General features: G+C 40.7%; 1 protein-coding gene across 1 annotated transcript in view; it reads left to right on the top strand.

Annotated features, from left to right (window-relative positions):
* Positions 1-15,318, top strand: part of LOC135547074 (melanophilin-like) — a 120,319-nt gene extending 105,001 nt beyond the window's left edge. Inside the window, exons 12-15 of the mRNA XM_064975708.1 lie at positions 768-911; positions 9,488-9,559; positions 9,931-9,979; positions 13,273-15,318. Coding sequence (XP_064831780.1) covers positions 768-911; positions 9,488-9,559; positions 9,931-9,979; positions 13,273-13,322 — 315 coding nt within the window. The 3' untranslated portion in view covers positions 13,323-15,318. The remainder of the gene's footprint in view (positions 1-767; positions 912-9,487; positions 9,560-9,930; positions 9,980-13,272) is intronic.
* The last annotated feature ends 714 nt before the right edge of the window (positions 15,319-16,032 follow it).

The raw sequence follows: 16,032 nt of genomic DNA, 5'->3' as shown, positions 1-16,032 counted from the left end.
GTCTTGGGGTTTTATACTTTGTATCGACAGCTAATTCTAATATTTCTACTGCCGTACATTGCATTTTAGTTACACTGTTTATACACACACCTTATATTTATTTATTTTGATATGTACTGCTGTACATATTCTTAGCATATCTTGTGTAAATTCATCCAGTGTATATAAGCATAGATTGCATTTGATCACTGTTAATGCAATTTGGGTTGTTAATTGGATTCGTTCTGACATTTTTTGATTTCTTGTCATAGTTTTTTTTATTATTTGTGTACTTGTTTGACATTTTACTGCATTGTTAGGAGCTAGTAAGATAACAATTTTGCTGCACCCGCTATAACATCTGCTAAACTGTGTACGCGACCAAACATTTTTTTATTTGATTTTGATGTAGAGAGTAGTAAAAGGCGCTCAACCAACGTGTTATGTGATAAAACTGTATGAGCACTGAGAAGGAAAAATAGCAACTCTCACAATTAAAAACATGATACTTTATATATACACAACTATTAAAAACAAGAAGTTTCAGCTGTCAATGTCCTCTATAGATGTGCAGATGTATCAGAACATGTTGCATAGATGCAGATTGGTTAATCATTGGCAGAATTGCGTACATAATGCATGTTAAAAGATAGCAATTACGAACAACTAATTCCAGTACAATTAGGTGGTGAACATAGCAAGGCCTTCGTGTTAAAGACGATTTTAGGGTAGCCTAAGGTTATATTCATTTTACGTCATTCATTTAACGTCCCAATCTTTCTCTGTAGGCCTATTTTTCAACAGGACATTCCAGGAGCCTCCGTGAGGGCAGTTCTCTGCCCCGCTACCGTCCCACCACCACCACAGAGCTGTTTGAGCTGGAAGGAAAGGTGGCGATGGCCGCTGCCACAGTACAGAGCACAGTGAGCGAGGTAAGGGTCAATTTACACTGAGGTACAAAATTAGGACAGTGACACTTTTTTTGTTGGTTTGACTCTGTACTCCAGCACTTTGGATTTGAAATTATACACCGACTACAAGGTTTTAGAAACCATGCATGAAATCAGCAGAATGCAAGGCAGGTTGACGTGCTCAGAGTGTAGATGTATTTACAGGTCTTGGTGATCCAATGGTGAAAGAGCCATATAATACAAAATATACAAGTAGATTTACCAAATATACACATGGGCAATAGCCTGAAATAAATAGCTTGCATCAGGCTTAAAAACCTTTCCTATCTGAACGGACGCAGGTAAATGGCAAGATGGCACAGCCTCCTCTTGAGAAACCAAATCAAATCTGTCTAACAGGACCTTTATTAGATAGCCTACATAAAGGTTGTGTTCCCCTGCTCAGACATTGCATGCATCAACCAATGGTTGCAAGCCATGTCATCAACTGTGTCATTGACTGACCGATTGCTATAACATAGGTGGTTAGCTGATATGTAAAATACCATTTCAGACATTGTAAGCTGTGGCATGCGTCAGCAACACCTGGGCAGGGGAAAGCACCCATAAGCAGTTGGCCCATTGGCAAATAATGGAAGTATTTTTTTATTTAACCTTTATTTAACTAGGCAAGTTAAATAACTAGGCAAGTTAAGAACAAATTCTTATTTACATTGACGGCCTAGGAACAGTGGAACAACTGCCTTGTTCAGGGGCAGAATGTCAGATTTTTACCTTGTCAGCTGGGGGATTCCATCCACCAACTTTCCGGTTACTGGCCAAACGCTCCAACCACTAGGCTCCCCGCTGCCCCCCTAAAAAAAAGCTCATTATGTACAACCAGAATGACCGAAACATAGGAGACAGGCAACTCTGACATAACCTGGGAATTATGAACAAAGGAAATAATCAGAACTTGAGTCTTGAGAATGTTCATGTGCACAATAACATCGCGCCCACTCAGAAATGGTCATTGAAAATGTACTGTATCAAGTAAACAGAAACGTCTAAATTTTGCAATAATGAAATATAGATTTACCACATACTGTATGCATTTAAACATGTGAAAGCAACAGCAAACGTTTCAACCAGAGAACAACACGCTTTCTACTGACTGGCATAACACATTCGTAGGGAGTCAGGCAGAAGGTGATTTTAATGATGAAACAATACAAAATAACAAACATGAGAAGCATACGTGGGAGAAATCAATACTGCCTGATGACTGAGGCTTACTGATGTCACGTTCTGACCTTTATTTCCGTTGTTTTGTCATTAGTAGTCATTAGACCATTAGTATGGTCAGGGCGTGAGTTGGGGTGGGCAGTCTATGTTTGTTTTTCTATGATTTTGGGATTTCTATGTTTCGGCCTAGTATGGTTCTCAATCAGAGGCAGGTGTCATTAGTTGTCTCTGATTGAGAATCATATTTAGGTAGCCTGGGTTTCACTGTTTGTTTGTGGGTGTTTGTTTCCGTACACAGTACTGTTTTGGGTTTCGTTCGTTCCACGTTTATTGTTTTTGTATTCAGTCTTGTTCATGTTTAGTATTTTTTATTAAAATAACCATGGACACTCCGATCCTTCTCGTCTCTCCTCTTCGGACGAAGAGGAGGAAATCCATTACAACTGAAGGCTATATGAAGGGAGAGTAATCAGACTGGTGAAGTCCAGGTTTGCTTAACGATGGGGAGCAGGTGTGCGCAATGATGTTTGCCAGATGTGCGCAATGTGGGTTGTCAGGACCGGTGGTTAGTAGACTGGCAACATCGAGCACCGGAGGGAGGGAGGGAGCAGTTTGGAGAAAGTCTATGGTGCTTCTTCGCCACAGTAATAATTCATTGTAACAACAAATTCCAAATGCACGCTTAATACTTCAAATAAATAAAAAATAAAATGATACATTTCTGTAAATTTTGACATACCAAAAGACCAGTAGGCGTATGCTAGTAATTGTTGCTTGATACCCCATCGTTGGTGAGCTTGCAAACAGTTAATATTCTTGATCACCAAAACTATTTGGAACCACATATTTATTTATTATGTCAATCCTATCTCCCTACAATTTGACAAAATCAGCAATCTTTTTGCTAGCCCACCCGTCTTAGGTAGAGTGAAAGGTTTCGGGTTCAATCCATGGGCCAATATGTTGCAAGATTTTTTTGCAATGGCGATGCTACGGCTACTGTGTCTGGCTGCTGCGTGGAGAGTAATCCACGTTGACTCTGTGCCACAAAATTTGTGACAAAACGGTACAAAACCTGGCCAGGTCAATTCAAGTGATCAGTCTCAAGTTAGTCGAGTCTTGATGCTCCAAATTAAGTCTCAAGTTAATAGAAAATAAAATAAATTGAGTCTCAACTCAAAGTCATGTGACTTGAGTCTACAACTCTGTATTTATGCCTCTAACTTCCTCACTCATTAATTAGGATTAATTCATAACATATTCTATTCTTATTTACAATAAAAGTGACTCAAATTACACAATATTTTTTACCATTTCATTTATATTGGGCACAAAATAATCTGAAACACAACCAAAACAAACTGCAAATGCTTCCAAGTTTGTAGAGTCACAAGCTTGATGTAGGAATATGGGACCAAATACAACACTTTTGACTACTAACCTGTTCAACTCTGACATCCTCTGGTGAAATGTTCTAAACACATAATATTGTATTGTATAGTATAGTATACCCTCAAAGTACATTTTGGCTTCAAATCTACAAGTCCTACAAACACATGCTTTGAACTGTGGGTTTCTGATAAAGGCTCAGAAATCATGTGAATATTACAGTTGTCAAACGTTGAGGGATAGGAGATTTGAAAGTCTTGGTTTGACATAAAATACAAGTGCGTTTGGAAAGTATTCAGACCCATTGTTACAGCCTTATTCTAAAATTTATTAAATTGTTTTTTCCCCTCAATCTACACACAATGTCCCATAATGACAAAGCAAAAACCTTTTTTGTGCTGATTTATAAATCAAGAAAAACTGAAAAATCACGTTACATAAGTATTCAGTCCCGTTACTAACGACTTTATTAAAGCACCTTGGGCAGTGATAACAGCCTCAAGTATTTTTGGGTATGACACTACAAGCTTGGCACACCTGTAATTGGGGAGTCTTACCCATTCTTCTCTGCAGATCCTTTCAAGCGTTGTCAGGTTGGATGGGGAGCGTCACTGCATAGCTATTTTCAGGTCTCTCCAGAGATGTTAGATCAGCTTCTATTCTGGGCTCTGGCTAGGCCACTCAAGGACGTTCAGAGACTTGTCTCTAAGTGACTCCTGCGTTGTCTTGGCTGTGTGCTTAGGGTCGTTGTCCTGTTGGAAGGTGAACCTTCGCCCCAGGTTGAGGTCCTGAGTTCTCTGGAGCAGGTTTTCATCAAGGATCTTTCTGTACTTTGGTCCGTTCATCTCTTCCTCGATCCTGAATAGTCTGAGTCTCTGCCGCTGAAAAACATCCACCACATTATGATGCTGCCACCATCATGCTTCACCATCGTGATGGTGCCAGGTTTCCTCCAGATGTGACGCTTGGCATTCATGCCAAAGAGTTCAATCTTGGTTTCATCAGACATGAGAATATTGTTTTTCATGGTCTGAGAGTCTTTAGATGCCTAAATTCCAAGCGGGCTGTCATGTGCCTTTTACTGAGGAGTGGCTTCCTTTGGGTCAACCTACCATAGAGGTCTGATTGGTGGAGAACTGCAGAGTTGGTTGTCCTCCACAGAGGAACTATGGAGCTCTGTCAGGGTGACCATCGGGTTCTTGGTACACCTCAATCTAGGAAGAGTCTTGGTGGTTCCAAACTTCTTCCATTTAAGAATGATGGAGGCCACTGTGTTCTTGGGGACCTTCAATACTGTAGACATTTTTTGGTACCCTTCCCCAGATCTGTGCCTCGAAACAATCCTGTCTCGGAGCTCTACGGACAATTCCTTTGACCTCATGGCTTGATTTTTGCTGACATACACTGCCAACTGTGGGATGTTATATAGACAGTTGTGTGCCTTTCCAAATCACGTCTAATCAATGGAATTTACCACAGGTGGACTCCAATCAAGGATGATCAATATAAACAGGATGAACCTGATTTCAATTTCGAGTGGCATAGCAAAGGATCTGAATACTTACAGTGGGGCAAAAAAGTATTTCGTCAGCCACCAATTGTGCAACTTCTTCCACTTAAAAAGATGAGAGAGGCCTGTAATTTTCATCATAGGTACACTTCAACTATGACAGACAAAATGAGAAAAAAAATCCAGAAAATCACATTGTAGGATTTTTAATGAATTTATTTGCAAATTATGGTGGAAAATAAGGCACCTGTAAGTTCCCAGACATTTCTGGGGAGAATGGCCCTAGCCCTCACCCTCCGATCTAGCAGGTCACAGACGTGCTCAATGGGATTGAGATCCGGGCTTTCCGCTGGCCATGGCAAAACACTGACATTCCTGTCTTGCAGGAAATCACCCATAGAATGAGTGGTATGACTGGTGGCATTGTCATGCTGGAGGTTATGTCAGGATGAGCCTGCAGGAAGGGTACCACGTGAGGGAGGAGGATGTCTTCCATGTAATGCACAGCATTGAGATTGCAGGCAAGACTGCAAGCTCAGTCCGATGATGCTGTGACACACCGCTCCAGACCATGACGGACTCTACACCTCCAAATCGATCCCGCTCCAGGGTACAGGCCTCGACGTATTGCTCATTCCTTCAACGATAAATGCAAATCCGACCATCACCCCATCACTCGTCAGTGAAGAGCACTTTTTGCCAGTCCTGTCTGGTCCAGCGACGGTGGGTTTGTGCCCATAGGTGACGTTGTTGCCGGTGATGTCTGGTGAGGACCTGCCTTTACAACAGGCCTACAATCACTCAGTCCAGCCTCTCTCAGCCTATTGCGGACAGTCTGATCACTGATGGAGGGATTGTGCGTTCCTGGTGTAACTCTGACAGTTGTTGTTGCCATCCTGTCCCGCAGATGTGATGTACCGATACCTGTGCAGGTGTTATTTACACATGGTCTGCCACTGCAAGGACAATCAGCTGTCTGTTCTGTCTCCCTGTAGCGCTGTCTTAGGCGTCTCACAGTACGGATATTGCAATTTATTGCCCTGGCCACATCTGTATTCCTCATGCCTCCTTGCAGCATGCTTAACTTAGGGTATGCATCCCACCTGGCCAACATCCAGTGAGATTGCAGAGTGCCAAATTCAAATACAGAAATGCTCATTATAAAAATTCTGAAAATAAAACATATTTTACATAGGTTTAAAGATGAACTTCTTGTGAATCCCACCATGGTGTCAGATTTTTAAAAATCTTTACAGCGAAAGCATACGTTACGATTATTTGAGAACATAGCCCAGCAGACAAATCATTACAAACAGTAACCAGCCAAGTAGAAGAGTTACACAAGTCAGAAATAGAGATAAAATGAATCCCTTACCTTTGATGATCTTCATATGGTTGTACTCAGAAGACATTCTTTTACTCAATAAATGTTCCCTTTGTTCGATAAAGTCTCTTACTATCCAAAAACCTCCGTTTTGTTTGCGCGTTTTCTTCAGTAATGCACAGGCTCAAACGCAGTCAAAACAGGCAGACAAAAAAATTAAAAATTGTATCCGTAAAGCTCATAGAAACATATGAAATGATGTTTATATTCAATCCTCAGGTTGTTTTCAGCCTAAATAATCGATAATATTTAATCCGGACAATAACGTCATCAATATAAAAGATAAACAAGAAAGGCACTCTCTCGGGATTGCGCATGAAAAAGCTCTGTGACACGGCAGGGTCCACTCATTCAGACTGGTCTTACTCCATCATTTATAAGAATACAAGCCTGAAACAATTTCTAAAGACTGTTGACATCTAGTGGAAGGCATAGGAACTACAATGTGAGTCCTAAGTCAATGGATACTGTAATGGCATTGAATAGAAAACTGCAAAACCAAAAAGAAACCTACTTCCTGAATGGATTTTTCTCAGGTTTTCGCCTGACAAATCAGTTCTGCTATACTCACAGACACTATACTATACTATGTAACAGTTTTGGAAACTTTAGAGTGTTTTCTATCCAAATCTACCAGTTATATGCATATCATATCTTCTGGGCCCGAGTAGCTGGCAGTTTAATTTGGGCATGCTTTTCATCCAAAATTCCTAATGCTGCCCCCTACCCTAGACAAGTTAAGGCACATTCACGCAGATGAGCGGGGACCTTTCTTTTGGTGTTTTTCAGAGTCAGTAGAAAGGCCTCTTTAGTGTCCTAAGTTTTCATAACTGTGACCTTAATTGCCTACCGTCTGTAAGCTGTTAGTTTCTTAACAACCGTTCCACAGGTGCATGTTCATTAATTGTTTATGATTCATTGAACAAGTATGGGAAACATTGTTTAAACCCTTTACAATGAAGATCTTTGAAGTTATTTGAAATTTTACGAATTATCTTTGAGACAGGGTCCTGAAAAAGGGACGTTTCTTTTTATGCTGACTTTACAAGTTTAGATAGTTAGTCTAGCCAGCTAAAAATTGCTAAAAATTGTTAGCTGACATGGCTAATTCAATGACAGCGTTTTCTACACCCTCAATAACATATGCTAAATACAGTGCATTCGGAAATTATAAAGACCTATTGAATTTTTCCACGTTTTGTTACGTTACAGCATTATTCCTCATCAACCTACACACAATACCCCATAATGACAAAGCGAAAACAGGATTTTAAACATTTTTGCAAATGTATTAACAATAATAACAGATACCTTATTTACATAAGTATTCATTCCCTTTGCTATGAGACTCACATTTGAGCTCATGTGCATTCTGTTTCCATTGATCATCCTTGATGATTCTACAACCTGATTGGAGTCCACTTGTGGAAAATTGTATTGATTGGACATGATTTGGAGAGGCACACACTTATCTATATAAGGTCCCACAGTTGACAGTGCATCCCAGAGCAAAAACCAAGCCATGAAGTTGAAGGAAATGTCTGTAGAGCTCTGAGACAGGATTGTGTTGAGGGACAGATCTGGAAAGGGTACCAAAAAATATCTGCAGCATTGAAGGTTCAAGAACACAGTGGCTTCCATCATTCTTAAATAGAAGAAGTTTGGAACTACCAAGAATGTTCCTAAAGCTGGCTACCCAGCCAAACTGAGCAATCAGTTGGTCCTTCTCGCTGATTGCTCAGAACACGATGGCCACTCTGACAAAGCTCCAGAATTCTTCTATGGAGATGGGAGAACCTTCCTGAAGGACAACTATCTATCCAGCACTCCACCAATGAGGCCTTTATGGTAGAGCGGCCAGACAGTAGCCACTCCTCAGTAAAAGGCACATGCCAGCCCGCTTGGAGTTTGCCAAAATGCACATAAAGGACTCTCAGACCATGAGAAACAAGATTTTCTGGTCTGATGAAAACAAGATTGAACTCTTTGGCCTGAATGCCAAGCGTCACGTCTGGGGGAAACCTGGCACCATCATTACGGTGAAGCATGATGGTGGCAGCATCATGTTGTGGGGATATTTTTCAGTGGCAGGGACTGGGAGACTAGTCAGGATTGAGGCAAAGATGAACGGAGCAATGTACAGAGATATCCTTGATGAAAACCTACTCCAGAGAGCTCAGGACCTCAGCCTTGGGCAGAAGTTCACCTTCCAACAGGACAACGACTGTAAGTACACAGCCAAGACAACGCAGGAGTGGCTTCGGGACAAGTCTCTGAATGTCCTTGAGTGGCCCAGCCAGAGCCCGCACTTGAACCTGATCAAACATCTCTGGAGAGACCTGAAAATAGCTTGTAGCGACGTTCCCCATCCAACCTGACAGCTTGAGAGGATCTGCAAAGAAGAATGGGAGAAACTCCCCAAATACAGCTGTACTAAGCATGTAGCATCATACCCAAAATGTGCTTTGACAAAGTAGTGAGTAAAGAGTCTGAATAATTATGTAAATGTGATATTCCAATTTTTTTCTCTTCATTTTTATACATTTGCAAAAATGTCGAAACTGTTTTTGCTTTGTCATTACAGAGTATTGTGTGTAGATTGACGAGGGGGGAAAAACAATTCAATATATTGTAGAATAAGGCTGTAATGTAACAATGGAAAAAGTCAAGGGGTCTGAATACTTTCCAAATGCACTATGTTTATGCGAACAATACAATTTGATATGATTTTTGAGTTGATTGTCAGTGACTGACATAACAAGAGAGGAACTGCTGATGCACAACCAAATTGCACCTGGTGTATTCGATCAGGACCTAAGCAACCGATTATGCAGCTTATGCCTGGATCCGCGCCACTGCCCCTTAGTGTAGTCAACCGTTAGAGATGTGCAACCAGCATATCTCAAGCCATACACCTCAAACCAAGGAGGCACATTGTTCAGAAAGGTCTTTAAAAATCATCTGTTCCTGGACTAAAAAAAGCACTTTCTATGGAGATGTTTTATTGAGCTATCTTTTTAGTCCAAAAGCAGGCTTAATCTGGGTCCAGGAGACACAGGCCCATTGAGTAAATGTCCTTTTCCCCTGAAGGTGACAGACATCGAGAACAAGATCGCTGCCCTGAGTGCTGCTGGGATGTCTGTGGATATGACCAGGAGAAAGGTAAGGTGGGCAGAGCCTGGGACCTGTGAAAATCACATTTGAGTATCTCTGTACTTATTCATGATTTTGATGAAAACAGGACCCTCATGTGTAGATTGCGTAATACTATGGAAAACAAAACATGGTGTTATGTGTATTTTTCTTAAAGTGACATTTTCAGCCATTTTGTCTGATTACAAGGCACTCTCCAAGAGATGAAACAAGCTTTTTTACTTTTTTACAGATGAACTCCCATGTCACCATAACAGAGCATAGACAGAGCGTGGAAAGTCTCAGTGTCTAATTTGAATCAGACTACTGCTGAGTCTTCATGTGCGTCCAGGGTCCTCTTCACAATAGCATTATTTTTTCTTCTCTCTTGTTTCTTTTAGTCAACCGTCCCTCCCCAAAGAAGGAGAAGTGCCTATGACCTTCCAACAAGTAAGAACCGAAAATGCTGCGCTTGCAGAATCTACAGGGGCTCGTAACCGTAAAGTCTTAAACCTTGTTTCACTTAGAACATGATAGGATTGAGAAACATTGCAGAGCTCATTCCTGAGTGTACCAATTGGCCAAGAAACTTTGGAACACTTCCCATGCTTTTGACAGTCATAACCGTGTCATACATTGTTGCAGGTTTATAGTATGTCAATTATCATATGTTTCTGGTTGATCGTCATAATACGCTTCACTACATGACATTATCAAATGTTTATTACAGCACTATGTCAGAGTGAGGGCTATAGTTGAACTAAAGTGTCACCAGGAACCAGATCTGTTTGTGCTGTCTTGATAACTCCTATGGTGATTGAAGTTGGCAGGACAGCACAAACAGATCTAGAACTACGCTACCAGGAACCACCCTACATGAGAAAAGACATGCTTGTGGGGGACCCCAAAAACACTTTATAGAGAGGTGGCAAACAACTTTATACGGTGGTTGCTTTCTAATAATCTCATCAAGGAAAGTGCACTTGTTCACTTTCCTTCATGGATTTGAAAGGAAATTAGTGGTATATGGAAACTCACTCAAGCCCATGCCTGCACCAATCCAATGTTTTAAACTTGTTGGGAGTAGTGAACGAGTGCACACTTCAGGAAGGAGACATTGGGGCGCAACTTGTGTGTTCCCAACTTCCAGGTGAAGAGGAAGAGTTTCAGAGGAAGTCAGTCAACAAGAGCTCCCTGACCCAGTGGGAAGGCCTCAGCTCCAGGGCACTACATCCTGTGGGGGTACGACCCAGTCTCAGGATGGCTGCTGATGGGTTCACCAGTGGTTGGTTACACTGGGCTTATACAGGCTGGGTTGGCTTGCCTGTTGTTGGTTTGTGGTTGCTCTCAGTGCTTAAATTGTGCCGGATCCAGCACCTCTGTTTCTGACTGTATTGTTTCGGATCCCATTTGCCAGGATGTGGTACAGTACCTTTCATGGCATGAAAAACAATCCGTTTTCAATGTAAAAATTATAATAAAAGCTATTAAAGTTAATTCAAGTTGACTCCTCTGTAATTCTCCTGTCCCCTAAAAAACGTAATGTCAAAACGAGCCTGATATACAAAGAATTGATTTGTGTTGGGCCGGCCCGGGTTTAGCCTATGGTTTGCGTAACATTGTGGCCAATATAGACCAACGCGTGGCCATTGCTGTGGTGAGAGAAGCGTCTGTGTCTCTCACAGAACTGAAATGAGATTCACTTTCTATAATCCATCTCCCTCTCTCTGCTCCGATAGACATGAGCCTGCAACTCTCATCTCTCCAGTGTTGCACTTCATTTTTTTCTTTATAGAATCAAATCCATGGAAGGGTGCTGGAGGTGCCGCAGCACCCATGATAAATTGAAATACATTTGCCACAGTTATAGAATTAATGCTGTCTGTTCAGAAAGAAATTAAATAATATTGAATACTACACCAGGAGTAGACCTATAATTTAGCCACAGCTGCGCTGTGGATTGTGTGTAGGCCAATCTCTAAGCATGCCTACAGTCGGGAATGCTCAGCAAAATTGTCAGTGAACAGCTTTTTTTTTTAAATGCCTAGATGTGGATTATGTGTAGGCCAATCTCTAGCCATGCCTACAGTCGGGAATGCGTGGCAAAATTGTCAGTGAACAGCATGCAGCCAAAATAGGCCTTTCGCAATAGTTCAAATACAATCGCGGGAAAACAGGTTGGAAAACAAACGGACCCTGCTGAAAAGAGAAGACTAATCTGTCTGTAGACTACCAAATGATCACCTTCCAACTCGGCATATTGTGCAGACAACATTGTTTTACAAAGTAAAACGAGAGAGATATGCTTTGGGCACGAGCGTCAGCCATCAGCGTTGAGTGAGCTGTGCATCATTGGGCGAGTCAGTGAAATGGAAAAGCTTTTTTAGGACTATAATTTCCTCCTCATATTGTAGCCTACAATATGTCTCCACCACATACCTAGGTCTAGGCTATTGATGGATTCAAGACAAGGTTGTTTTACTGATCTCAGATTCTCAGTATGTCAGTGTCAAAGTAGCATGACATATTGATCATTTGTGAGGTATTAAAAAATATTGTTCTAAAGTCTCCAGTCATCTAAAACTATGTAGAATTGCATGAAATGTGTTTATAAAAGGCCACATTTTTCCCGGACTCTAGGTTACCAAAATGTTGCCCAATGTGTGCAACTTTTGCAAGCCCTCTACTCTACAGCTCTATGCCAAATTAAGCACTGGTTGCTCTGTGTGGTGCTTCTCTTGTTGGCATACTCCTTCATACTCTCTGGGTTTATTCCACATGTGGTTGGTTTTGGTTAATCTGTGTGTTGATTAAGTTTCTGTTGTTTGGGTACATTGGGTAATTAATTCATTACCGGAGCTCATAAAATGGTGTGGATCTAAGAATCAAAACATTGTTTCTCTTGTTTTGGGCTCCAAATGGAAGGCTGCAGAAGTATAATCATGCTCTTATTTCTACATTGCATAGTCATCAGAACAGGGTGGTGATGCTTAGAGTCATTCTGGCTGAACCTTTGTTCACTTTTTTTCATCATCAGTTGCCTGTGTAGGCTCTAAACACTGTGATGCACTCAACGACGTTCTCTATCCCATAGATACTCCCATAGAGAAATCGACCTTGATTGTTTTGCACTGCCGCCATTTCAGTGACACATGCTTTGAACGCTGATAAGAGGAATATGATGAGAGACAGAGAATAGGGAGGGATAAGGAAAGAGGCGAGGAAGGGAAAGTTGTTTGTGGTGCTGTTCAATGCCAAAATGTATTTCTTATTCGTGTTGATTTAAAACGTGGTTACACCCCTAGTTCGGTTTAAGACGGTTCTTAGTGGAGGATTGCTGTATGTGTTGAGTTGCCAGACTTCTACAAGAGTTTTATGAGATCGCTGTATGTGTGGGGGGAATACTGCACACACACAACACTTTCTCATCGACCCCTTAGGTATAGTTAGTTATTCAGCCTATTTTAGGTGGCCCTAAATTATATTAGTTATAATCATCGGCATGATTTACAATTTGTGGTCCCAGTCTTTTCTTTTCAGCTAACCTAACAACTAAGCATCAGGTATTTATGTGACACATTTTGAACTATTCTTGTGTCCCAATGTCCCAGTTTTATAAGTCAGTCATGTTTGGGATAATCATCCAATCACTCTCAAATGGAATCAAAGCATTCTCTCCCTCTTCTCCCCATTTCTCACTCTCTCTCTCACTCTCTCTCACTCTCACTCTCTCCATTCTGCAGAAACCAGTAATGGCACAGGGTCATTGAGGAGGAAGTTGAGCATCTTGTAACTGAGTAAAGTGATTCTTATAACAGAGAATCTGCTGGAGCAGGAGTCCATTTTGTGTCAAGTTATTTCATTGGCTATACGTTATTGTGAACTGAACCAATAATGCCATTATCTCTCTGTTTATTACATTTTCCCAATATTATTTCTAATATTATTTATATTCAAGAATGTGAAATGTTATGCTTCATGTTACAATGTCTTAATGCATTTGCTGAACAGTAAAAAAACTTTAAAAAACATTATAGCAATGATGTAACTGCCAACTTTATTAAAATGTACTTATGACTAGACTTAGACATCCATAGTACATTAACTGTAATCTCATGTTTGTACTACTATTGAATGAGCCTGTTGAAAAGCTTTATTAACTTCACTATTAACAGATTACACAATTATATGTAGGCTTTTCTCCAGAGAATTGCAGCTGTTTCTCATATAGGCTTCATTCCATAGGGTTCATGGAACACTTTGTAGAAACCAAATCTCAGTGGTCAATTGATAAACCAATTCCAGGAGGCACATATGGTTCTTCATTGGGTTCCAGTCTATATGCTTTCTGACATCAAGGGACAAGAGATTGAGTGATGGTCTGCGTCCAGACCCGGCGCCAGAACAAATCATTTGGACTGCCTTTGCTTTCCATAGGCGGGCCCGTTTTTCTTGAAGCAGTATTTTAAATTATACTCAAGACACATTTTTAGACACTTTTCACTGACAGCTGCAACTCAATCAGCTCAACCTATTGCCACGCGCACTACAAAAATTGTGGGCTTCCCAAACACACTTGTGATTTGAACAAATTCATAGCTATTTTTTTTAAAGAAGCTAATTATCCTCTGTGGCTAAATCATGCTCCCTGGTGAAGTGTTTTGAATTAATTTATTTACACAGGAGTAATTATATCACTTGGGAGAAACATGCATTTACTTTACGGCAACCCAGCATCTTTAACAGTACACTGCACACGCCAACTTTCCTTACCAATTAGCAAGAGGCTGAAACCAGAGATCTGTATATAATGAGGAGTTGCTCATGTCTCCAACCTAACAATGGGTATTCCCATAGAAACGCATTGAATGTATACTGGACAGATTATGGCAAGAAGGAGCCCTCACGTGCCGTCACTTCCTCTCTGCTGAAGCTGTATCACGGGAGAAAGCATCCTAGCGAGCGAAACAGCGCCCCTCTATATGTTGCCCATGTATCTGATGCTGTGTGGCTAGAAATAGTATGACATGCCATACTCTTTTGGTCCAGATAGCATCAGATACATGGTTTAAACATACTGAGACAGAGAGGCGCTGTTTCGCTCGCTTGGATGCTTTAACTGAGATCGATGCGTCTTTCTGTCGGCGTTCGTCTAGGTCAAATAAATAATCAGTATTTCAATATATTATTTGGAAGGGCCCTCCCATTACGCCAGGCCTTTCTGCATCCAAATGGCACCCTATTTCCTATGTAGTGCACTTATTTTGACCAGAGTCCTATGGGGTTACAGTCAAAAGTAGTTATTTTAATTTTATTTATTTCACCCTTAATGTAGTGCACTATAAAGGGAATAGAGGGACATTTAATTATGTCAGTGTAGGAGACTGTTCAAATAGATACAGCAATTTGATGCTGGAATATTAGGGCATATATTCAGGATATACACACAAACATGGGTGCGTGAATGATGCAAGAGTTTAGAGCTGATTGCCGCTATTGTACTATGTTAAACAGTAAAGTATCATTCATGTAATTTTTAGTACAATAGACTTAATACTGCTTTTCTGCTACTGAATTGCTGTGTACATTTGTAGTCATCTGAATGAATTAATTTGAATGAATTTGTATCCTCTGCATGAACCATTAATTGCTATTTTATATTTATTAGTAGATATCCTAGTGTGAACATCACTACAAAGTATGTGAACCATGTTTCCAATACTATAGTGCCAAGTAACACCTTTGACATAGTACTAATTAAAATGTAAACAAAGTCATTGTTTTTGTGTTTGTCTTTTATTCACGCCTCCACTTTTGTAATAAATGACTCAATAAATTCAAGGTCAATGATATTTATTTCAACAACTACTTTTTCCTCCCAACATATGTTTCCTCATCGGTCTTATTATTCAGCCACAGGTTTACACACCAATAATTATTTGTAGCCTTGTAAAGTTTTTGTATTTCTTGCGGCTGGAGTCTTATCTCATCATAATTTAACCATAGACATAGGATTCATTCCGTCTATATGAAAACATGGCCATATTTTGATCACGACATTTCCTTTGACATAGGGACGGAATCAGATACTCTTAGGATATTAGTTTTCTTCGGGCTGCTGCTTATTGAAAAGTACGCCACGTGCCCGGCCATTGCCTTCGCGAAAATGATTTTTTTCTCTCTCACTAAGATCCCTCTGAAAAGTCTCGCTGAGGTCCACTGTTGTGAGACTAAGATGTTTTCCATGTCGTTATCACCATGCTTGTCATGAAATGGCCTCTGAACGAGCTGACTGCCTGTTGCGAGTGCACGTAGACACACTGCAGGGATTCCATTACAGATAGCTAACACACATTACTCTGCGCAACACATACTGTTTCACTCTTGTCCTATCTATATGGGACCACCCATTATGGTCAAGAGAAAATCCGCACAACCCACATTGCACTTGTGTGGCCTGGGTGGTCAAGCTGTCAACAGCACTATCTCTATATCCAATAAAA

This window comes from Oncorhynchus masou, chromosome 10 (assembly GCF_036934945.1).
Source record: "Oncorhynchus masou masou isolate Uvic2021 chromosome 10, UVic_Omas_1.1, whole genome shotgun sequence".
NCBI lineage: Eukaryota > Metazoa > Chordata > Actinopteri > Salmoniformes > Salmonidae > Oncorhynchus > Oncorhynchus masou.
The sequence above is the reverse complement of the archived record's forward strand: the minus strand, read 5'-3'. Positions and strand labels throughout refer to the sequence as shown.